This window comes from Aulonocara stuartgranti (genome assembly GCF_965226115.1).
Source record: "Aulonocara stuartgranti genome assembly, chromosome: 16".
NCBI lineage: Eukaryota > Metazoa > Chordata > Actinopteri > Cichliformes > Cichlidae > Aulonocara > Aulonocara stuartgranti.
Window position 1 is genome coordinate 27,308,673 of NC_138952.1, and position 26,305 is coordinate 27,334,977.

Sequence of the window (26,305 nt, forward strand, 5' to 3'; positions counted from 1 at the left end):
ATAGATAGATAGGAGCTGCCATAGCAAGTATAAAGCTGTTCTGTGTCTTTGTGCAGCCAGATGCATTCTTTGGATGCACCTCACGCTCTACTTAGCTTTGTGTAAAGTAAGATGACGGTTAAACTTGAAAACTCAGTGTACACACCCTGGTATTATATAATACTATGCTGATAAGAAATATGCTGATAAGCCTTTGGCCAGACAGTTACAGCACCACAGTCAGGGACATCTGTGCTTTTACAACTACTGCAAAGCATAAAGGACTAAAAAGAAGACACACAGAGCCACGGAACTGTAATGGGTTTTTAAATTTCCTAGTGAAATGTGGGTCTATAGTAAGTAATCTATACTTTCTTCTTCTTCTTATGTTTTTTTTTTTTGTTTTTTTTTTCTTTTTCATTCCATAAATTGTTTTCTCTAACCCTCCAAACCCACAGGGCAGCGCTTTACTATGGGTAGGCGGAGTCTGCAGGGAGTGGGCCTGCCCGGCGCTTTTTAATCCAGATGCTCTCCGCCGTGCACCCTGCGTCCGGCAACGAGCTGACACAACCAAGAGGTGAAAGAAGACACACCACCCAGCAACATGACTGCACCCAGCAACACCTACGATGTTATAGTGGTCGGCGCGGGCATATCAGGTAGGCTGCACGTCAGAAAACTTTAGTTTTGTGTTCAGGCTCCGCGGACGAGCTGAGCAAATAAACCGATTAAAGCCAAAGCTCCGAGCAGAGCTGGTAGCGGTCAGATGCGCTTTGTGGAAGGTTAACTACACAACTGTGGCCGTGAGCGAGTGTGTGAGAAGACGCGGCACATCCTGTATCCACAGCTGACTGTGTGCAGAGCTGACAATGATGGAGGGTTTTTTTTATTCGTATTGTTTTTCTTCTTCACGGTGTTCTTCCGTGAGGCTGCCTCCCCTCCCCTCCAGCAGCTAGTCAACCTCTGTATCACCGCAGCAACAGCAGAGCAAGTTGAGTAACAGCTAATCAACCAGCGCATACTTTGTGTTACATAAGAGGACGTGAGCTGGAGGGGTTCGCGTAAATGATTGTTGCTCGCATCCATAAGGCTGACATGTGTCTTGGCCCGTGTTGTTGGATTGTACAGATAAAAGCAGCTGGTTTGTGTTCGCTCTATGATCCAGGTGGAGACTGGCCGTGATGCTGAGGAGGAGTCCAGCAGCCATGTGAAAAATGACGCGATGTGTGGATTACAAACGTTGCATTTGACGCAATAGGTGTAATATTGCACACTTGCATTTTAAGTACAAGTTGGCAATCTCCCCCCCCAGTAGTAATAAATAATAATAACAATGATAATAATGCATAGGAGGGGAGGGAAATGCACTGGGCGCCTTCTGGTACTAAACACTCCTTAGAAAACAGGCTGTGTGCTGTTCTTACCTAACAAGGGAAACCTTTACTATGAGGATAGTGAATGTTCTCAATCCTAGAATGCAAATCTTTGTACATAGTGTCATTTGGTAGGGATGTGCTGATACATCAGCTGAATATCAGTGTTGAGTCAAAAAATGATTTTATGTCCAGTATTTCTGCTTATGTATGTATGATAAATAGTCTGCAGTCAGCAGGATTTACAAAGAGGTTATGTATAAAGTAAGGAAATCCGTATCTTTATGACTCTGTCTTCTACATTATAACCGATCCAGACCTTACCTAACTGTTACGTTATAGGTTTTGCAATTTCTGCTGCCTTTTTGGCCAGACCTCTCTTGAAAACAACATTTTTAATGTTGGTGAAACATTTACATTCATAAATAAATTATCTAAAAAAGTCGCTTTGCCCAAAACTGCTTGTAGCTGTCACTTTGTGACAGAAATGTTCTTTCTGGCTCAGACTGGCTTGATACCAAATCACTTCTTGCAAATGATCACTTTTTGGCATAGCACTGGTATTGGCCAAAATATCTGCAAATATGATGGTGTATTGTAGCCAGTATTTATCTGGTGTTGCACGTCAGTTTTGCACTGCCTGAATAGTTCAAAGTTGGGCTGGGTGTAGGGCTATTTCCATTGGACAAAAACGGAAAATAAAATCCACAAAAACATTCAAGATTGGGAAAGAAAGAAAGAAAAATAAAGGGAATGGACTGCCACTTTCTAGTACCGCAGGTTTTTTTGTTTTGTTTTTGTTTTTTGACTGTCTTGCCCGGTCACACTAGGAAAAATTGGTGATTGTTCTTTTTCTTTTTTTTTGCTTTTGAGTGGTTGAGGTGGCCAGATGATCACCCAGAGTTTGAGCCTACTGTACAACACCCTCAACTTCAGCAGGACCACTTTCCATATCAAGGCGATTGGAAACAGGTTGCCTTTCACCAAGTGAGCTGTTTCCAATTGTCCAACTTGGACTGAGTGCAGTCCCTCTCAGGTAGACTGGCAAAGGTTCGCAAACAATTACCCTTTAATTTATAAATGCAGGCAGATTGCCAACACATTGTGATCCATGTGCAGTGATGAATGCTACAGCGTGTTTCTGTGCAGTGGTGGACTCGACTCGGTTATATTCTGGTCATTTTTGAGATATTACCACAAACAGATTGCATGTAGTTGACAGCTTAAACCATTCAGTGGGAAACTGGTCGCAGACTTTCTCCCAGTCTTTGATGTTTTCTCGCCATCGTGACATTTTGAAGATGGCAGTTGACTGCGAGTGGTTTTAAACCAGGTCCTGTCTTAAATTTAAAACATTTGAATTCATTAAGTCTGGTAAGAATAATGAGCTCTGAATCAAAGACGCTGATTGACATACTGTATGTCAGCGGTCCCCAACCTTTTTTGCGCCGCGGACCGGTTTATGCCCGACAATATTTTCACGGACCGGCCTTTAAGGTGTCGCGGATAAATACAACAAAATAAAACTAGTACCGGTACCGAAAAAAGAAGATTTATTCATAACACACGTGAAAAGACCCAGGAAAACCGAGTTAACGATAAAAGCGATAACAAAATAACGCTGAAAACCTGAGCCTCAACTCTCGCGGCCCGGTACCAAATGACTCACGGACCGGTACCGGTCCGAGGCCCGGGAGTTGGGGACCGCTGCTGTATGTGGTGTAACGTCAAAACTTTGAATCCCTGTTGTTCCCGGCTGTTTCGATGCAGCTACACAACTTTCAGACACACACTCCTGCAAATGAGCAGTCAGGTTGGCAGGTGCAAAACTTCAGGGCAGGATTTTAGCATCTGTGGCGTTGGTGCGGTGACTGAAGTTGTTTTTCCCGATGTGAGTGAACTTCTGTCCTTTCTGTTCCCCATGCCTGACCGCTGCCTCACTCTCTGTTAGTCTGACAGTTCCATCGACTGCCTGCCTGCCTGCCTGCCTGCATGTCTGCTGTCAGGCACTAAAGAATTTAGGTCAGTGTCAGTTCAAATACCAGTCACACAGACAAAAACAAATGCTACAGAGAAAATGCAACAACACCAGAAGACCCTGCTGGCTTCCCCCTGCTCTGACTTTCCTCACTTTCCCACATTAGGTTCTTGTAATTACACCGTTTGTTTGTACTGCTGCCCTTTGCAGGGTTACAATGAGGGCCACATATAACAATCACTGTCCAATCAAAGCACATATGAAACAGGAGGAAGAGGGAGTGCTCTTTCTGCCCCTTCAGCACCTCTCCACTAAGATGTGTGTCTCTCTAATTTGCTTGCAAATGCAATTGTCTGTTTTCTGCCAGCCAGGACCACGGACCTGGTGCGTTCGTGGCCCTCAAGGTGCAGCCAACACTTTCTGAGAAAACATTAAATGCTTGTGACAGCCTGTTATCAAACCAGCAGCCGAGAGGATGCCAAGGAAAAGGAGTGGAGGAAAGGAGAAGGGGGAGGAGGAGGGTCAGATAAGCAGAAATAACAAGGAAGGGACGATTTCCTCATGTTTTGCCTGAGCAGCTGTGAAAGTGGACAAGAATATGTCAGGATTAGGGAAGCGAGAAAGGGAATAAAGTGCAAACTGGGAACTTGAGTTGGTTGTGAAACAGCAAAGAGGATGGAAGTGGTAAAACAGACAGTTCAAAAGTAAGTGGTTCACAGGGCCTGTATCTCCCAAGCTAACTTAAAGCTGTCATGCAGTGCAGCATAGTTTCCCCCATTAAACTGCACAGTAGAGGATTTAGAAACTTTGGCTGCACTTTGTGGTGATGAACTCTGCTGGACTTTTACCCGGAGAACTGGCTGTAAAGTTAAATGACTGTAAAATCCCAAGATAAAATTACACATGTGAGCACATTAGGGCAGGCAAGGGTCCAAGTAACATACATGTCATAATCAGACAAAGAACCAACATGCTTCCTGCACGTGTCTATAGCGTAGTTTCACAAATAGTCCTTTCTTGGTGTGTGACTGTTTATGTGTGCTTCGAGAAGGGAATATAATCATTCCCATTCAGTGCAGTTTTCCATGTTGTGTATACTTTAAGAACATTTTAAGCTAACAAAGCGCAAAACATAGAAAGCTTTTCAACCAAAGTGCTTGTCTGTGTTTAGAGGGTGTGTTGTGCTTTTATACTTGTTAGAAGTGAATGCAGGTCAGACATTGGTTTACCCAGCCGACGTGAATCGTTTTGGTTCACTCGGTGCACCATTTGTCATCGAGTGACAATGTTGTATTTGTGCCAATAGAGGGGATGCATGCTCTATTACCTCTACTGAGGCACATCCTTACTTTCTTAAATGATGTGTGAAATGCTACATGGAATTTGTGATGATAAATATAGAGTAAATAATCAGCTGCCTCGCCAGTGACTCCCTCGTCTTAGGAAGAAGCTAACGTCATCTGTGGTTGGGAAACACGAGATGGCAAGGACCACAGCTCAGGGTTAGCTTAGGGTTCTGTACAATCATCCCCTGTGAGTCGCCATTAACTAAAAATGGAGGAATGGGTTAAGGTGCATCTATTAAGTATTGCCATCCACCCATTGTGATAAGCACTGTGTGGCCCAAATACAAAAAAACAGCAGCAGTGAGAGAAGTTATATCCCTCTTGGTGAGTAGGTTAGCAGGAGAGCCAGGTTCACATCTAACAATGAATGATTTAGCCTACTGTGATGAATAATGAATAAAGCAGATTCATCCGAGTGAACATACAGTATATCAGCTGAACAGTATTAAGTTATCATATTATTATCAATAAATTTATTATTGATTTACTGTCACAAATTGAATAGATCGGATAAGGAGCCTCATATTTAATGATGCAGGCTTTATTTGAATGATAGTTTGACTGTAGCATTGTGGTTGTATAATAACTACAGTTCCCTCTCTAATACAAATAGAAATGATTCAGCTGAAATTAGGGCTGCCACGATTAGTCGACTAGTCACGATTACGTCGACTGTCAAAATCGTCGACGACTGATTTAATAGTCGACACATTGTTTGAAGCTTTGTAAGATCACAAAAGAGGCAGGAATAAGTAGTGGGACTTAAGAGTGTAATAACGGACTGAAACAGAAGATGGCAGCACTGCATGTACAAGGATGCCAGCTGCCGTTAAACCCCAAAGAAGAAGAAGTAGCTCTGTCCCAGAATTCATAGCGCAGCCCAGCTCAGTTTCCAACAATGGCGGCAGCTAGTTAGTTTTACTATTACTCTTATTATTCTTTCTGGGTCACAAAATAAACGTTTAACATGTTTTTAGGCGAGAATGTAGCTGTGTAAACCTCACATATCTGCTCAGTTTATCAAGACACCACATATTTTCAAAAGTTTTCAGAGACGTCTGTTACCCACCAGCTCGATAGCTAGCCGGGGGCAAGGCTCACTAGAGCCCGTGAGAACACCGGACTCCCGGCAAATCGTTTTCAAACCCACCGCCGTTTTTCACTACTCAGGTTAAACATATATAAGTCACTTAGATAACTTCAAAATGTCATTGTTTGGCTTTTTTTTTAGTATTTTATTTGTTCCTGAGTAAATCAGTTTGGCTGAGATCAACGTTATAGTTTTTACACAGCTGAAAAAAGTCAAGCAGACAACTGATTATCAGAAGTGTGAGATACTCGAGAATATACTGCGGTGTCCCGTTATATTTTAGATAGCAAGGAGTTTATTAAACTTCACCGAAACAATCTGCAAATTTCATTAAAATTTAATAAAGTATCATCTTGTCTTTATTTTTAGTTAGCACATACCTTAAACACTTAAAGCTGTAAGCTAATGATAGTTATATAAGAGCAGATGCATGCTGGTGCAATAAGCTGTACGTTTTATGTCCAATGGATGCATGATCTGATTAGTCGACTAATCGCAAAAATAATCGGTGACTAGTCGACTATCAAAATAATCATTTGTGGCAGCCCTAGCTGAAATGTATGTCTGTGTTTATGGGTGTGTTGTTTTCATTTAGCCTTTGCGAGACACACTCTAGTTCTCACAGGTTTGTTGTTCTGTACAAGTTTATCATAGTTAACTAACACTAAACTGAAAACAAGGTTTAAGTTAAATTAAAAAATAACTGGGAAACACTTTTGTAATCTTTGAAAACTAGCTAAAATTAAAATATAGAGGAAACATCCTTAGTTTTGGCATCTGTTAGTTTGGTGAAGGTTTTATTGTAACTTACCCGATGAGGCATTGATGGATGGTTTACTGAGGCTCTCAATGTCTACATGACTCTGGGTCAACCACTTTCATAAAGTTCTGTTTTTATTGTAATATCTGTGCTGATTTTTTCAAAATGTGGCCTCTGACATATGACCTCCATACAATAATGATTCAAAATATGATTTTTCTGCTTTACTCAGCACAGTACTTCCTATAGAATTATATTCCATTGGTGACAGTGGAGTTGATGCATGCTGATGTGCATGCATATCTGTGAGCTTAAATTGAGAAACACCCCCACTTTCTTAAATTATTTATTTTATGCTAAATTTTGTGATCATAGATAAATATCAGTGGGCCATAGCAGCACATGAACCAGTTCTCCTTCTCCTCATAGGGCCTGGTTAGAATGGCCTTCTTGATTGCAGTGATCTTCCAGACATTTGGTATCTTGCATGATATTGTACTTGGAGTCTGTTTGAGCACAAGACAAGACACTTTCAGTTAGGGCTGGGCCATATTATACCGTTCACGGTAATACCGGCATAATGTTAAGCAACGATAGGAAAATGAAATATCGCGATAGAATATGAGAAAAACGCGCATGCACAGTGCCTTTGTTTTCATACGCACATGGCCGATGACAGATGAACCAGAATTGGTTTGTAAAAATGGTGCAACTTCAGTGATGTGGAACTGGTTTGGTGTTTGTCCGTCAGATACACGACAAAGCGCATTTTTTTGCAGAACATGCAAGCGGCCGTCGTTATTGTCGTATTTGTTGGACTAAGATGCTCTTAAATCTGGGAGTAATCTGGGTGCTAAACTCCGTATGCTTCAGGTCAAACAACACTGCAGCATCACTGAGAGTTAAAAACTGTCTAAATTCTTTCATCTTTAATAAAACGATCAGCATTGCTGCTTTACCAGGTGTAACTATGAAGTTTAACTTCCAGGCATCCATGAAAACAAAATTTATTACATTTAACGGAGTTAGAAGTTAGCAGGAAGCTAGCGGAAGTTAGCTCGCTAGTTTCGCTAGTTACCTAAGCATGATATAGCATGTTCTGACTGAGAGATTTCTGAAAAAATTCAAACGTACAGCTCTGCTATCACTTCCAACATAAATGAAGACAGGAAACTAAACAGCAGTGACGTTTGTAGGGTTACTGAAGTTGGGCTAGCTGGTATATAATGATGTGCTCCGTGATCGCTAGCGACACACAGTGTTGCCAACTTAGCGACTTTGTCGCTATATTTAGCGAATTTTCAGAAAAAGACGTGAAAGCGCTTATCGCTTTTACTCTCAACAAGCAGCGGGTGCTGTAACGCAGTCAGTTCTTCTTTTACTCTTTTACTCTTATGCTGTTTTGTGGATCACAAGGTTTAAAACTACTTATAAACACACACACACAAAGTAACTCCACCAGAGTGCCTATTTCGGGTCACTTTTGCCGGTCCAAGCCCGGGTAAAGGAGTAGGGTTGGAATTGTGACATTAAAAAACAATAATTACTAAAAGAAATTTAATTTGTAGTTCTAAATAAACTCTAAATGCATTTAGGACGTTTTTTACTCACTTTATGTCTCTTCCACGATGTTATTTCTCTCAACAACAACATAGGTTACAATTAGATTAGCATGACCAATTATGCAAATTGGGCGATGACGTCATTTAGCGACTTCTAGCGACTTTTAGGACAGCCAATAGCGATTTTCCTTACTGAGGAGTTGGCAACACTGGCGATACAGCTATGTTAGCATAACATAAACAGTGAAGCTGGAGGAGGAACACTAACACTTTTCCACATATAAAAGTTAACGTTAAGGTTCCTGATAGTTAGAGACAAATGCAGTCGCATGGCAGGATGCTGTAAACGGACCAAACTTCAGTCAGGAGAACAACTGAGATTATCCATCCACAATACAAGGTTAGTCATTAATATACTGCAACAACATGGGAATAGAGCAGCTGCCAGAGAATTCAACATTAATGAATCAATGGTACAGAAGTGGAGGAAGCAAGAAGAATGAGTTTAATAAAGTTTGATTTATCTGACTGCTTTGTTTCACTTAATGTGCCTTATAATCCCGTGCACCTTATGGTCCGAAAAATACGCACTGCACACTGCAGTTTAATGTTGCAAAGCACCTCTTTTTAACTTCAGTGGCTATTATACATGGTTATGCTCAGGATATGTCAGCCCATTTCTACTGGAAATGCCTTTTGGTTAAACTCTCAGCAAGGAATTTGCATTTGCACTGTTACATTTTTATAAAGCTTTAATGTACATAAAAACCAGCTTCTTGTTTAAGTGAAAATAAATGGAAGGTTGTCTTTTTGCGCTAGTAATGTTGTGGAGTTGTATTTTGTCTCGCATCAATTATATCGTCAGTTATATCGTTATCGCAAATTTTCAAATATATATCGTGATAAATATTTTTGGCCATATCGCCCTGCTCTACTTTCAAGTAAGAATGCTGAATGATGTGGTCATCCTGCCAGCAGGTAAAAATTCAAATTCAAATTTTATTTGTCACACACACACAACCATACACAGTATGACATGGGGGTGAAATGCTTGTAGCTGTACAATGCCCGACCATTAAATGACAGAAGAAAAGTTTTACAATATTTACAATTTACAGGTAACACGAGAGGTAACACGAGATGGAAAGTTTCCATTGCACTGCATTGCACTAAAGGCATTACCAGATACAATTTAGTTAAAGGATTTTAGTAAGTGCAATCCTGGTGATGGCAGAGGATGGCATCTTTCCGGAGGACGTAAGTGATAACTTATGTTCTCTGTAAAGATAACTGTGACATGAGTGAGAGCTGAGCTTTAAATTCACCAAAAGTCTCTAAATTCTACGTCCTACGTCCACCAATGAGATAACAGTGATATAAAAAAGATAAAACTCTTGTATATAAGAGTCAGTGCTCCCCAGGGTGGCTGTGGCTACAATGTAGCTTGCCATCACCAGTGTGTGAATGTGTGTGTGAATGGGTGGATGACTGGATATGTAAAGCGCTTTGGGGTCCTTAGGGACTAGTAAAGCGCTATATAAATACAGGCCATTTACCATTTACCATAAATTCCTAATTGCAGATGGTGAACTTTTAGCAAGAAGACCTGAAATACCTAATGTAAAATCACTCGAAGATAACCAAAATTCACCTGTTTCATGATGTTACAGTGTTGCAGCAAGTTACATTAAAATTAAAACAGTTGGGTTAGAGACAGTAAATTGTGAAGTAGAAGAAAAACAAACAAAAAACCCAAATGAAGTATATCAAAACTGTGATAGACTTTCACTTTTTACATTTTTACTGACCCTGATATCCTAAGTATTCAGTTAAATTAAATTAAATGTTATTTTATAGCACCAATCACAACATCAGTCACCTCAAGGCGCTTAGTATTAAAGACCCTACAATAATTCAGCAAAACCCCATCAATCAAACAACCCCCTATGACCAAACACTAAGTTGAGAGTGGGAAGGAAAAACTCCCTTTCAACAGGAAGAAACCTCCAGCAGAACCAGGCTCAGGGAGGAGCACCCATCTGCTGCGACCGGTTAGAGGTCATCCAGATCTTTGTCTTTAAGACATTCCTGCAGTTTAACTAATTGGTGCTTATCATTTGGCTTCATGGAAAAATAAAGCTGGATATCATCTGCATAGCAGTAAAAATCATGCTGTGCCTTCTAATGATACCCCGGACCCTGTTTTCTTCCCACTGTTGCTAAGTGCTTGCTCATAGGGTGCTGTCTGATTGCTGGGGTTTTCCCTCTAATATTGCAGGATCTTTATTCTACAATTTAAAGCCCCTTGAGGCAACTGCTGTTGTCAATCGGTGCTCTAGAAATAAAACTAAATTGAATTTAAGTGGTGCGTTCAATCTCATAAATACATTTCTAGGACTCATTGCACCTGCTGTGTTCTAAATATATCCGTCAACGTATGTGAACAGTCCATATGTGAATAAATCCTCACCTTCTCTTGCAATTTAGCTTCATTATGGCTTCAATCCTAGATAACCACTTTCTCTGTCCAGCTGTGCAAACAACAGAGCCTGTGGTGTGTGCGGTCTGATTCAATCATTCGTTGGACAACATGTAATAAGTGCATTTCTGCATGCCTGCGCCTCTGTGTTTGCCTTGTGTGTGGCAGCTAAAGTCATGAGAAATGTCAGGTGTGTTAATGTTACAAATGCTGACGTTGGCTGTGTGAAAAGTGCATTCAGCTGATTGATGTTTGCACACCTGGAAAGCCCTTTTCTCTGTTTGTGATATATTTTAATTGAAGGATTTAGGGTAGGCTTATGAGGTCCTCTGTTTTTTTGTTCACTGCTTGACTGACAAAATTATCTGTCTGCCTGATGGTATATTTAACGATTGCGTGAAAGGAAATTTACAACTTTAAAATGATTTGCTATCCTTTTGAGGGCACTGCCCCTTTAAGGAAGTTGCTATAGATAGAATCACATGGGAAACTGATACAACTCACATGTCTGTATTGCACATGCACAGCTACAACACTGCCTTCCAGCCAGTTCTAACTCAGCGTAGAATGAAGACAGCAGCTGTAAAGCTCAGTTGTTTACATATTATATCTTTGGTGTTTAGCTCATTAAAACGTTCATTGCTGATTTATGGTGGGTTGTGTTCCAGACTGTTTCTTGGCAGGGAGTAGTCATTTCCTGGAATTGGTCAAGTAGAGGGCTGGTTACTGATCCTAGAGTGGAAACTAAACATGAAGAAGGCTATTTTAATTATTGCACACCAAACTTTCAAAGCATATTAAACCTGCTCTGACCTTTGTAGCAATGAAACATCAAATTAAGACCACCTGCTTTATGAACCAGGTAATGGGTACCAGCAATGTTCCCTCTAATTTTTCATGTGTCTGAGCGAACACACAAACTCCCTGAGCGGTCCCTTGGACTACTGTGAGCAACAGCAGACGTGTGCACTGTGGTCACACCAGCATCGAATCCATCCAAGTTACATGGTTTATTAAAATAATCAAATTACAGCATTTGCATTTATGTTAGACTACTTTTAATTAACTGCTTTAGCCCACTTACAATGAAAATTTAAAAAAAATCTAGTCATTGACCTGTGTAGTATGTTCACACTATTGGAAGTAAAAATAACTTGAACTCCAAAACACAACTTAATTTTTCTTTTTTTATATATATATATATATATAAAGCTCTGACTTGTATTATGAGTCTGTGGTCTGGGAGCGAGTCCTGTAACTCTCTGTCTGCAAAATACAGTATATAATGACCAATGTTGGGCAATTAATTATATAGTTACTTCTTCAAAAAAGTAACTGAGTTTTGTAAACAAAGTTTTTTGCAGCTGTTTACCTAAAAATGCAGCCAAGACGTTTTTTTAAAATAAACATTTCAAACTATTTACAGAACAATCAGCTGTTCTGCATCAAATTTGATGCCACACAAATTATTTGTGCCACTCCAAAAAATTATTTCTGTCCACTATGAGATAAAGGAGAACAACAGCCTGATACCTGCAGGCCTGACAACAGGAGATGTGTCACTCCTGTAACACCTGTAACATTCAGCAGTCGCCTCATTGTTCTGACGCACACAAGAAAACTATTGACTACACTACACACTAACTACACAAGATTTGCACTAAACATGGCGAACCTCTCACATCTCAAAACACCGCGTCACTCCTAAAACTTCCCCCTTCCTAAACAACTAAATACCATGTTGCCATATCATCTTTTGATTGGTCGACATGGTACATTTTTCGACGAATAGGAAAGGGTTGGTTTTTTTGGTTTCAACTTTGCTCACAGGCGGAGAGCGTTTTCCTTATAAAACACCATTTTTACTGTTTCTTCCCTCAGTAAATATAAACAACGATAGTATTCAGGAAGAAAACCAAACATTGCAGATATTTTTATCATAACTCTGGTTTTACGTGGCCTATCAACTCAATTTACAAACTGGTATAAAGTCCACACTTTTTCCATCAATTGCTCCGTCTGTCCTGCTCACATCTCCAATGGTTGTACACGTTGTCATTAATGTGGCTTCACTCCACATCAGCCGCTTTGCTAGCTAAAACACCGGTGTCGGCACATAAGGACGCTGTCATAGCCTGTCAACGACGTTGATTAGCTGCGTATATACGAATGTGAATCGCATCATTGGCTGGACTATGGGATAAGGTGGCATCGTTCTAATCCCATACGGGAGCAGCCAGTCACTTACTGACTAACACTGCAAAACAGAATTGTTAAAGTAAAACTTTCAATTCAGGTTAGATTTTTTTTCTGTGCGCAGAGACCGTGCCAGCAGTGTGCAATTGCGCACGCGCGCAGCTTAGAGGGAACATTGGCTGTATCCCAATTCAGGGTCTGCACCCTTAAAGTACGCAGCTTTAACGGTCCACAAGGGCCGCGTACTCAAAGACCATTAAGGCCGGAAGTGCGAGGCTTGTGAAATGGGACGGTCTAGCCTCCGTCGCGCTGCCCAGGTTGCCTAGCAACCATGATACTAACATCTGGAAACGTTTCATACAGCATTGTTTGACAGAAATGAAGGAGAAAATCTTTTGTTCATTTGTTTGTTTCTTTCTACATGAGCTTTGATCATTCTCTGTAAGATTAAGCTCAGCTATTGAACAGCGTATATTTTAAAGTAAAGGCTTTAAAACCAAGTTAGTACAAACGTCACTAATGTCACATAACTTTGCCGACATGTGGCCAACAGTAATGTTTTAATGTTCTTCGTTAGTAAACATTTGCACATAAATAAGTGACATAATATTCAGTACTTACTTAAAGTTTACTCTTCGGGTGCCCCTCATCCACTGTTTTTTTTTCCGGCAACATTATCCACACCCACCGCCGCGCTATGCATTCTGGGATATGTTGGGTCACGAAGTCTACACGTCCTTAAAATTCAGGGAAATGAAGGACGCATTTGAGGGCCGCATTTCGAGCAGCCTTTGGATTGGGACAGCCTTTGTCGCGTTGCTGTGACGTAATCGGCCTTAAAATGCGGCCTTTAAGGCTGCAGACCCTGAATTGGCTGTGTCCCAATTCAGGGTCTACACGCTTGAAGTACGCGCACTACGCGTACTACGTACGGTGCGTACTATGAGTACGAGAAGTGCGGAAGTGAGAGGCTTGTGAAATGGGACGGTCTTGCCTTCATCGCGCTGTTCAGGTTGCCTAGCAACCATGATACTAACCGGGAGAAATGTTTCATACAGCTTTGTTTGACAGAAATGAAGGAGAGAGAAAAAAAAGTTTTTTTGGTCATTCATTTTTGTCATGACATCACTTTGATTAGTTGAGTATCTGAGGCTGAGACCACAGGACTGTAAAACACGATTGTTGGGCTTCACTTCTGTACTGAACAGTCATTTCAAGATTAGTTAGTAAATAACAATTAGCTAATGTTGTTCATGAGACTAAAATCATCTCACTGTGGTAATGTAAATATAAAATGACCAATATTATAGTATTGTCAGATTATCATGAGATATATCTCTATCTATCTATATATAGATATGCTTTAAAACCAAGTTAACACTGAAAGTACAAACATCACTAATATCACACAACTTTGCCGACATGTGGCCAACAGTAATGTTTTAATGTTCTTCGTTATTAAACATTTGCACATAAATAAGTGACATCATATTCAGTACTTACTTTTGACAGTTCACTCTTCGGCCGCTCCCTTCTGCCGTGTTTTGCGGCAAAATTATCCACACCCACCGCCGCGCTATGAATTGTGGGATATATGGGACCACGAAGCATGCACCGGACCACGCTTGATATTTGGGGAAATCGACGGTGCATTTGGAGTATGCATTTGAAGTACACTTCGAATTGGGACAGCCGTCGTCGCGTGGCGGTGACGTAATCGCACTTAAAATGCGTACTTCAAGCGTGCAGACCCTGAATTGGGACACAGCCATTGGGTACCAGACCTCTAGGGTTCTCTTGGTATCTGACACTTGCAGTGGATCTTTTAGGGCCTGTGGGTGGGGCCTCCGTGAATCTGATCAGTGATATGAATTATGCTTAATTAGCTCAAGATATGGGTGGACTGCACACTTTAGACTCTTTGAGTTCAGGAAGCTGTTTCTGAGGCGCTTCATCAAAATTTAAATGAAAAAAAAGTCGTTCACTTAATGCATAATAAAAATATAATATGTAGAATTTGGGAGTTTTGAGTGGAAAAGAAACTTTTTTTACAACAGTTCTCATTTTTTGAGATACACTAGTACACACATTTTTTGGGTGGTTGCAAATGTAAATTTCCAATAATGTTAGTAACAGTCAGTTAAATGGTAAATGGACTGACATGTATTAAGCACCTTTCTACTCAATCTGAGCACTCAAAGCTCTAATTTTCATCATTATAAAAATCAGGACCTAGGTAACCCTAGGTCCAGTTATCCTCATCACCTGTTTCCTGACAACACACACAAAAGAGAATATTCTTGTGTGTAAATTTCAAGCTATTCTGTAATTGCTTGTCAGTATTGCTCCTCAGTTTGTTGCTCGTAAAAACCAAATTAGTGTCTGCATGTTGAGAACATGAGATTGGGAAAATGTAATTGCAGCACATCTTGTAATTGTCTCCCCCTGCGGATCAATATGTAGCCTCATTGGGCTCCTATTCAAGTGTCTCACTTGTCACTCAGACACTATTGGATTTTTTGTTTGTGTTCCTGTGAAAAGAACATTGTCTGGGCGCAGACACACTGAGACACATGGAGAAAATCAAATGTCACACACTGACGGTGTGATTTGTCTCTCTGAAGAACATGTTCTTCAATATTCTTAGAAAGCAGGTTCTAATTTTCAATTTAGGGCATAACATTTTTTTTAAAGAAAAATATTTTACTCAACATTAAACAACATCTCAGATTTATCCCTTTAAAAACAACTACACCCCTCATGTGTAAAAGATGACATAATTTGTTAACACCAGTAGTGAGAAGATAAATACTTTTATCTGTTTATGGCATTGTAAGATACAAACTAACTGCTAGTCATTGTTATTTAGCAATAAGATTGGACAGCTGGATGTAGCCACCATAATGTCACCAACATGTTTATGAACTTCTGATTTATGATTCCAGTTTGGCCTTTTTTTCTCATTGCTATATTGTTTTTTTTCCAGTGTGTATGATCATATTTTGCTAACTGTAATTACTGCTAGCATATAAAAAAGTAATAATAGAAATTCATTCATCACAAAAACTCACAAACTGGAGCAATGACTCTCTAAATAGTTGGTAGAAGAGTTGGTACAGTTAACGACACAGTAAGTTTGGATCGTTTCTACTTGTATCTCGTTTTGAATCACCCCGAATGTGCATATTGATTTGTCATATTGTTTTAAACCCTCATTTGTGTTTTACCCGTGCATTCTTTGCTGGTGTTTCTCAGGCTCTTCTTTTTTCTGACGGCATGCTGTATTTTTTGTTCACCCTCTGCAAGTGCATCAAAATAACTTTTGTTTTTCTCTATCTGGCATTTGGGTTCTCTTTTTGCTAAAAATATCAGAGCAGGTAATGTTATGTGCAAAATAATTGCATTACAAATGCTCCAAAAAGCACCAACAACACAAACATGGTTGACTGGTCTAGTTACGTGAATACAGTGAACTGTGGTGAAGCCTAGCAGGCAAACAGCGGCCTATTTGTCCGTACTCGTTTTTGGAGTGGGCATTTGAGCGACTGCAAATGAGACATGCAGTTGCAGCTAGAATGAAACAGCTAGTGTGTCTCTTGATTTTTATAGCTAAAAGCTAATCTGCTTACAAAATTGCTATGATTAGGGATGTTCCAATACCAGAAATTTAGCAGATGATACTAACGCACATAGAATCACATACTTACTTCTCTACACCCAATTTAATACCATGGTTTAAAAAAATACAAACAAACAACAAAAACAGAGTGATTATCCCATCTCTGACACAGTGATGGCAGACCAGTTATTTAAAATTTTACCATTATAGTTTGTTGACATGACACAGACTAAAATGTTAGGATGGTTGCAGAGTAGCCTTGTAACGTTACTATGAGGTATGATGATCATTACATAATGTTAGCCTAAGCTTTTGTATAACAGTAGCCATTGCGAAACATAGCTGATTTTGCAGTATGATAAATTGCACAGTAAGATAAGATAAGATAAGATAAGATAACCTTTATTAGTCCCACACGTGGGAAATTTGTTTTGTCACAGCAGGAAGTGGACAGTGCAAAAGTTATGAGGCAAAAATTAGAATACAATAAGAATAAATACAGTACACAACTGTACAGAATAGAATAAAATAAAATACTATATACAGTAGAATAAAATAAAATAAATATACAATAAGATAAAAATAGAATACAAATACAAATACTATATACAACTGAGTAAAAATACAACGATGACAGAAAGGATTATTGCACTTAGTATTATTGCATATGTATGGATGTGTGTGTTTGTTCAGTTAAAGTCTTTATTATGGAGTCTGACAGCAGTGGGGAGGAAAGACCTGCGAAATCTCTCCGTCCCACACCGTGGGTGCCGCAGTCTCCCACTGAAGGAGCTGCTCAGTGCTGTCACAGTCTGCTGCATGGGGTGGGAGATGTTGTCCATCAGGGATGACAGCTTAGCCGCCGTTCTCCTGTCACTCACCACCTCCACTGGGTCCAGAGGGCATCCTAGAACAGAGCTGGCCCTTCGGATCACCCTGTTCAGTCTCTTCCTGTCCCCAGCAGAGATGCTGCCGCCCCAGCAGACCACGCCATAAAAGATAGCAGAAGCCACAACAGAGTCATAGAATTTCTTCAGGAGTGGGCCCTCCACTCCAAACGGTATAAGAGTCAGGTATTTCCATACCTGACTCTTATACCTTTTTTTAATCAAGGAGTCAGGGTGGCGCCATCACAATAGCTGCACTTTTTTTTAAATATTTCCACGTGTAGGTTTTGCTGTGCCATTTGTACTTTTTCCTGTCCTTCTGCAAGTCCTTCTTCTTCTCCAGCGAGTAAGAGTTGACACAAACTGCAGTTGTCTTGGCCAATTCCAATTTCTGACTTATTTATCTATGTATGTCTGAATTTTGCAGATTATAATTTTTATTCTAAGAACTATAACTGAGAGCATATACATACAAGTAAAACAAAAAATGTTCTTCAATGCCTATTAGTATTATCATGATAAAAAAGTTACTAAACTAAATTTCTCACAAATTACAGCATGTTATAGGCTACACAGATAATTAACTGAAATGAGATTTTACCTTACTAAAAAAGCAGAGCTTGTGGTTACCTCTGAGCAATGAATAGCTTATCTTCAGCCACTTTGTCTTTGTTAGCGTCTTTAAAATGTCCACATTCAGCTGGGTCAAGGTGATTTAATGGGGTTCCCAGTCAAAATATCTTTGTGGAATGCCCCACCAAACTTGGATTTCACACTTGGAAAGTCAGAGCAGATTTACATACCACAAGTTAGCGATCCAAGATGCTGGCACTGGATGTAAAAAGTAGTAAAACTGTAAACTTTTAACCTGTACTGCAACTGTTGTGGGGTTTTTATTGACTTACTAAATAAGCCATCTCAGTGCACTGAGTACTTTCTATCAGTCTGTCCATGAATGTGTTTTTTAGCCGCTTTGCTAAGAACCGAAACAAAACAAATTTTCCCCAGCTTCTTCTGGATCGCACTAACTTAGGAGCGACATCACTCCAGAGTTCTGACATGTGAGTTCCAAGATATCTGGAACACAACACAAGTGTCTGAATAGGTTTGTTGTTCTGTACGAACTGTACGGTTTATTGTAGGATCTACTGTACAATATAAAGCGTCTGCTGTTGTGATTTGGCGCTATATAAATAAAATTGAATTGAATTGAATTGAACGTTTTCAGGGTGGCCCCCTTATGGTTTACTTTGGCAAACGTTGTGTCTTCACTCACTTTAAAGACCATCCACACTAATGATGCATCTCTTACACGAACACGAGGTATAGTTCTGAAAAAACAAAACAACTAGGTGCTGTCACATTTTTAGAATTTTGGTATACTAAGCATCAGTTCTAGTGACATCTCTAGTGTGAATCTTCTTATCTAACTGTCAGCTAGACAAGAAGACAGGCGATAGACTGAAAAGACAAAAAAAACAGTGCCATTTAGGAGTTGTTAGTTGATTCTGAGCTGAATGTCTGTCAGCTCTCATCTGGTGTAGTTGAGGGCTGTTAATGTGATTGGGACTATTAAAACTACGAAACACTGGGGGGGAAACATGGCAAGAGCAATTAGAAGTGAAGAGACAAATGGCAGGTGGTAAGCCAGAGGTGGAATGAGGGAAAGTCAGATGATAGAAAACAGCAAGCAGCAGAAAAGAGATAAAAGCAGGAACAGGAAATGGCCAAAGGAGTGCAGTTTTGAAACATTCACTACAGTCACAATCACACGCTAGATGGACAAATATCCATTACTGCCACCCATTACTGATAAAAAGGATGTTATGTGTTGAAGATTACAGGTTTAGTGTAGGTAGAGCAGCTATTATGGCACAGGAATCGTATTAGTTCTCAGCCAGATTATTTAATTCTTGGAATGAATTAAATAATCAGAGACAAGAAGCAGAAGCTGAAGCTGCCTGGTTTACATGGCCACACCTATTCCTGGTCATAACCCATATCCTGATTTTGTCATGTTTTGTCATGTCATGGAAAAATGATGTTAAATTAAACAGAGAGAAGCTCATGTCCACACTTAATAAACAGGGCATGACTGTGGCAAATCATAGGCAACCAGGCAGACTTTGTCTTTTGTAGGGTAGACCTGGGTTACAAATGGGCTTGCAGGTGAGCAATAGGTGGGCCCCTTATGAGAAAGCAGATTGGATATGTAGAAGGGTGTCACCTGACATTGAAGTGAGCTGCTCTGCAGGGATTGTGGCTGAGCTTAGTTGTGGCAGCTTTCTGCAGTACCTGGATTTTTGTTTTGAATGAGTGTGAATTGTACTGGGAACGTTTACTTTCAGAAACCGTGGGAGACAGGCTGATATCTTTATACACACACACACACACACACACACACACACACACACACACACACACACAGTATACAAATACGGTTTGCTCCTGCCAAGTGACCAAATCTTAACAATTACTGTTGTCAGGGAAACTGTGCCTGCCACTGTCTCTTTTTCCAGCACAGAGGGCAGAGGGATGAAAAGAAACGTGTGTGCTCCTCATAGCTGTGCAAAAAGCTTTGGAAACTTACTCCACTCTATCAAATAAGGTCCAACCCATAAACAAGTAGTCTCAAAACTTACGTTAGACTCTGTGTCCAATAAAAATATAATGTAACAGTTAGTTGTTTTTTCCCCCCCCCTTTCAAATGTCTCAGAGACACCAAGCAATTAGGTCAACCAGAACCCTAAGGTGCTGTGGTGGAGAGGAGAAAGGCAGTGGTGGGAAATCAGGGGAGAAAAACATATACAGGGATTTTCTGGGAGACAAAAACAGGAGTACAGAGATGGGGAAAGGAATCCAACTGCACTGGAGCGCACAGCAGAGGAACCAATTCACACTGCATTATAGCTCTAAATTGCGCTGCCTTATGTTTGTTCACATGCTTTGTATATATATATATATATATATATATATATAAAAAAAAAAAAAAACACCCAGCACGCCCCTGCGGGCGGTTTATCCTTCAAGCTCGGGTCCTCTACCAGAGGCCTGGGAGCTTGAGGGTCCTGCGCAGTATCTTAGCTGTTCCCAGGACTGCGCTCTTCTGGACAGAGATCTCCAATGTTGTTCCCGGGATCTGCTGGAGCCACTCGCCTATCTTGGGAGTCACCGCACCTAGTGCTCCGATTACCACGGGGACCACCGTTACCTTCACCCTCCACATCCTCTCGAGCTCTTCTCTGAGCCCTTGGTATTTCTCCAGCTTCTCGTGTTCCTTCTTCCTGATATTGCTGTCATTCGGAACCGCTACATCGATCACTACGGCCGTCTTCTTCTGTTTGTCTACCACCACTATGTCCGGTTGGTTAGCCACCACCATTTTGTCCGTCTGTATCTGGAAGTCCCACAGGATCTTAGCTCGGTCATTCTCCACCACCCTTGGGGGCATCTCCCATTTTGACCTCGGGACTTCCAGGTTATACTCCGCACAGATGTTCCTGTACACTATGCCGGCCACTTGGTTATGGCGTTCCATGTATGCCTTGCCTGCTAGCATCTTGCACCCTGCTGTTATGTGCTGGATTGTCTCTGGGGCATCTTTACACAGCCTGCACCTGGGGTCTTGCCTGGTGTGATAGACCCCAGCCTCTATGGATCTTGTGCTCAGAGCTTGTTCTTGTGCTGCCATGATTAGTGCCTCTGTGCTGTCTTTCAGTCCAGCTTTGTCCAGCCACTGGTAGGATTTCTGGATATCAGCCACCTCCTCTATCTGCCGGTGGTACATACCGTGCAGGGCTCTGTCCTTCCATGATGGTTCCTCGTCTCCCTCCTCTTTCTTGGGTTTCTGCTGCCTGAGGTATTCACTGAGCACTCGGTCAGTTGGGGCCATCTTCCCAATGTATTCTTGGATGTTCGTTGTCTCATCCTGGACTGTGGTGCTGACACTCACCAGTCCCCGGCCCCCTTCCTTCCGCTTAGCGTACAGCCTCAGGGTGCTGGACTTGGGGTGAAACCCTCCATGCATGGTAAGGAGCTTTCTTGTCTTTATGTCAGTGGCTTCTATCTCCTCCTTTGGCCAGCCTATTACCCCAGCAGGGTACCTGATCACGGGCAGGGCGTACGTGTTGATGGCCCGGATCTTGTTCTTACCATTCAGCTGACTCCTCAGGACTTGCCTGACCCTCTGCAGGTACTTGGTGGTTGCAGCTTTTCTAGCGGCCTCTTCATGGTTCCCATTCGCCTGCGGGATCCCCAAGTACTTGTAACTGTCCTCTATGTCTGCAATGTTGCCTTCTGGTAGTTCAATCCCCTCAGTTCTGACTACCTTCCCTCTCTTTGTTACCATCCGACTACACTTCTCCAGTCCGAACGACATTCCAATGTCATTGCTGTATAGCCTGGTAGTGTGGATCAGTGAATCGATGTCTCGTTCACTCTTGGCATACAGCTTGATGTCATCCATGTACAGGAGGTGGCTGACAACTGCTCCGTTCCGTAGTCGGTATCCGTAGCCAGTCTTGTTAATGATCTCACTGAGGGGGTTCAGGCCTATGCAGAACAGCAGTGGGGACAGAGCATCTCCTTGGTAGATCCCGCACTTGATGGTGACTTGTGCTATGGGCTTGGAGTTGGCCTCTAGTGTTGTACGCCACATCCCCATTGAGTTCCTGATGAAGGCTCTTAGGGTCCCATTGATCTTGTACAATTCTAGGCATTCCAGTATCCAGCTGTGGGGCATTGAGTCATAGGCCTTCTTGTAATCAATCCAGGCAGTGCACAGGTTGGTCAGTCTGGTCTTGCAGTCTCGGCTGATTGTTCTGTCTACCAGTAGCTGGTGTTTTGCGCCTCTGGTATTCTTGCCAATTCCTTTCTGTGTCCCGCTCATGTATTGACCCATGTGCCTGTTCATCTTAGCCGATATGATGCCTGACAGGAGCTTCCATGTAGTACTGAGGCAGGTTATTGGTCGGTAGTTGGAGGGGACCGGTCCCTTCTTGGGGTCCTTGGGGATCAGGACCGTCCGGCCTTCAGTTAGCCATTCCGGGTGTCTCTCGTTAACTAGCAGCTGGTTCATTTGTGCTGCCAGACGCTCGTGGAGTGCAGTTAGCTTCTTCAGCCAGTAGGCGTGAACCATGTCGGGCCCTGGTGCTGTCCAACTCTTCATACTGGAGACCCTTTCTTGGATATCTGCCACTGTGATGGTTACTGGACCCTGTTCAGGGAGGTCGCTGTGGTCTGCCCTCAGATCCTCTAGCCACTGAGCATTGCCGTTATGGGTTGCATCCTTCTCCCATATGCTCTTCCAGTATTGCTCCGTCTCCAGCCTTGGTGGTGCTGTTCTCTTATTGTTCCCTTGCCACTGAGAGTACACCTTTGCTGGTTCTGTGGAGAACAGCTGGTTTATTCTCCTGCCTTCTATCTCTCTGGTGTACCTCCTCAAGCGGCTGGCCAAGGCTGTGAGTCTTTGCTTGGCAGTTTCCAAGGCCTCAGGTATGGACAGCTTGCTGTATTTCTTAGGCACCTTATTCGTCGCACCTTTCTGCAACTCCGTTAGTTGGCTAACCTCTCTCTTGCCCTCTAGCCTCCTTCTCCATGGAGGGTACTGCCCCTTGTGGCTGTTCAACTTGTAGCCAAGCATCTCACTGATCACTGCTGCCGTATTGTAGATCAGCTTGTTAGTGTCGGTAATCGTGGTTGTGGGTATTGTCCGTAGTGCTGCATTAACATCATCTAGCAGACCTTCTGAGGGTACTTCACGTAATCTTGGTAACCGGCTACGGGGGATCCAGGTTTCAAGCTTGGCCATGATCCTATTTTTCAGGTCAGTTCCTCTCGCACTCAACGATCCTTCTCCTATCACACTTGGGGCTATGTACCCAATCTCGGGTGGGGGTGATGATATCTCCCCCCTGACCTGGCGTCCTGACTCCTCCTTGCCGTAGCATTTGTGTTGTACCTCGTCAATCTCTAGCTGTGAGAGCAGTCCCTTCTTTCGAATGTTGGAACACTGAGCTACTAGTTGTTTCGCCGTCATTGTGGATGTTGGGTATCGAAGAATCCATAGGTCCCTCATCCTATTCATGTAGCCCCTTCCGCCGGGGTTACTTGCGTAGTAGCATTCCAACAACGCCCTGTTTTCGTCCCTTGCCCACCGATGCCTTCTTGTTCCAGTAGCCCACTTTTCGTCAGGGTGCCCTGGTTCCTCAACACCTGACGCGGACCTTGTTGATCCGGGCGACGTCCGAGCCGGCATGCCTTCATATTTATCTGTCTCGCTCATGTCTGCGGTAGGCTTGCTTAGCATAGGGGGTCTAGCCTTAGGACCCTTACTGGATACAGACGCCCCAGGCAGGAATCGAACTTGCGATCCTCTGTTCCAAAGGCGTGTAGTCTAACCACTACGCTATCCAGCTGCTATATATATATATATATATATATATATATTAGTGCTGTCAATAGATTAAAAAAAATTAACTAACTAATCTCACAATTTTCTGTTATTAATTGCGATTAATCTCAATTACTTTATTAATAGCCTGGCTCCAATTACATTTTTTTATTCTTTATATTTTAAGTAATTATCGTTGTTCACCGAAGTCCAGTGGTCTCCGGTGAGAGCGACATTCCTTACTTGCACAAGCTTGCTGGACTGCTGAGCCCTCTGGTCCCCATACAAAGTGTGCAGTCTCGACACAATGGTTCCTCTCGAGGGCAGATTGTAACACTCATCTCCTGATGCAGCACGAATGATTTCTCTCAGTCCATCATCTTCTACTATGCTAACTGGTCGGCAGTTTTTAGCTATCCAAACAACCAAGGAATTGGTTACCTTTTCTCTCACATTTTTTGTTATTCGTCCACAAGCACCATACTCCTGAAGCGTAGACTGGCGAGGTCCCGTAGAGGTGGATTCAGTTGGGTGTTTTGCTCTCAGGTGATACGCCAGTGATGAACTGCTTCTGTGGTACTTGAATTCAGCGTTGCAAATTGTGCATCTTACTCTCGTTTTGTCCAACAAGCCATCAGGCAACTTCTTAAAGAGAAACTTTCCACCCAAAAGTCCGCCCTCGTCCATGCTTGCGTGTGTTAGCTAGTGTTAGCTAGATAGTAGCATGGTGTCACTTCTTCTTCTTCTTCTAATCATTTCTGTCAGGCCAAACGCCAGCATAGCACACTGTTGCCCCCTCCTCCAGAGGTGCTCATGAATTTAAAGGTCTTAGATTACAGGAAATTAATAAAAAAACAAAATCAGCGTTAAATTTTTTTAATGCATTAAACATTTCGCGTTGATCTTAACAATTAACGCGATAATTTTGACAGCACTAATATATATATATATATATATATATATATGTATGTGTAAAAAAAAAACTAAAAAAAAACACCCAGCACGCCCCTGCGGGCAGTCTATCCTTCAAGCTCGGGTCCTCTACCAGAGGCCTGGGAGCTTGAGGGTCCTGCGCAGTATCTTAGCTGTTCCCAGGACTGCGCTCTTCTGGACAGAGATCTCCAATGTTGTTCCCGGGATCTGCTGGAGCCACTCGCCTAGCTTGGGAGTCACCGCACCTAGTGCTCAGATTACGACGGGGACCACCGTTAACTTCACCCTCCACATCCTCTCGAGCTCTTCTCTGAGCCCTTGGTATTTCTCCAGCTTCTCGTGTTCCTTCTTTCTGATGTTGCTGTCATTCGGAACCGCTACATCGATCACTACAGCCGTCTTCTTCTGTTTGTCTACCACCACTATGTCCGGTTGGTTAGCCACCACCATTTTGTCTGTCTGTATCTGGAAGTCCCACGGGATCTTAGCTCGGTCATTCTCCACCACCCTTGGGGGCGTCTCCCATTTTGACCTCAGAACTTCCAGGACATATTCGGCACAGATGTTTCTGTATACTATGCCGGCCACTTGGTTATGGCGTTCCACGTATGCCCTGCCTGCTAGCATCTTGCAGCCTGCTGTTATGTGCTGGATTGTCTCTGGGGCATCTTTACACAGCCTGGCACCTGGGGTCTTGCCTGGTGTGATGTCAGTGGCTTCTATCTCCTCCTTTGGCCAGCTTATTACCCCAGCAGGGTACATGATCACGGGCAGGGCGTAGGTGTTGATGGCCCGGATCTTGTTCTTACCGTTCAGCTGACTGCTCAGGACTTGCCTGACCCTCTGCAGGTACTTGGTGGTTTCAGCTTTCCTAGCGGCCTCTTCATGGTTCCCATTCGCCTGCGGGATCCCCAGGTACTTGTAACTGTCCTCTATGTCTGCAATGTTGCCTTCTGGTAGTTCGATCCCCTCCGTTCTGACTACCTTCCCTCTCTTTGTTACCATCTGACTACACTTCTCCAGCCCGAACGACATTCCGATGTCATTGCTGTATATCCTGGTGGTGTGGATCAGTGAATTGATGTCTCATTCACTCTTGGTATACAGCTTGATGTCATCCATCAAGCTGTATGGACAACTGCTCCATTCCGTAGTTGGTATCCGTAGCCAGTCTTGTCAATTATCTCACTGAGGGGGTTCAGGCCTATGCAGAACAGCAGTGGGGACAGAGCATCTCCTTGGTAGATCCCGCACTTGATGGTGACTTGTGCTATGGGCTTGGAGTTGGCCTCTAGTGTTGTACGCCACATCCCCATTGAGTTCCTGATGAAGGCTCTTAGGGTCCTGTTGATCTTGTACAATTCTAGGTATTCCAGTATCCAGCTGTGGGGCATTGAGTCATAGGCCTTCTTGTAATCAATCCAGGCAGTGCACAGGTTGGTCAGCCTGGTCTTGCAGTCTCGGCTGACTGTTCTGTCTACCAGTAGCTGGTGTTTTGCGCCTCTGGTATTCTTGCCCATCCCTTTCTGTGCCCCGCTCATGTATTGACCCATGTGCCTGTTCATCTTAGCCGCTATGATGCCTGACAGGAGCTTCCACGTGGTGCTGAGGCAGGTTATTGGTCGGTAGTTGGAGGGTACCGGTCCCTTCTGGGGGTCCTTGAGCATCAGGACTGTCCGGCCTTCGGTTAGCCATTCCGGGTGTCTCTTGTC

The 26,305-nt window shown here is 42.5% G+C and overlaps 1 protein-coding gene across 1 annotated transcript in view; it reads left to right on the forward strand.

Annotated features, from left to right (window-relative positions):
- The first annotated feature begins 244 nt into the window (after positions 1–244).
- LOC309691586 (amine oxidase [flavin-containing]-like) overlaps positions 245–26,305 on the forward strand; it is a 60,106-nt gene continuing 34,045 nt past the window's right edge. The window contains exons 1-2 of the mRNA XM_082509365.1: positions 245–335; positions 438–638. Coding sequence (XP_082365491.1) covers positions 584–638 — 55 coding nt within the window. The 5' untranslated portion in view covers positions 245–335; positions 438–583. The remainder of the gene's footprint in view (positions 336–437; positions 639–26,305) is intronic.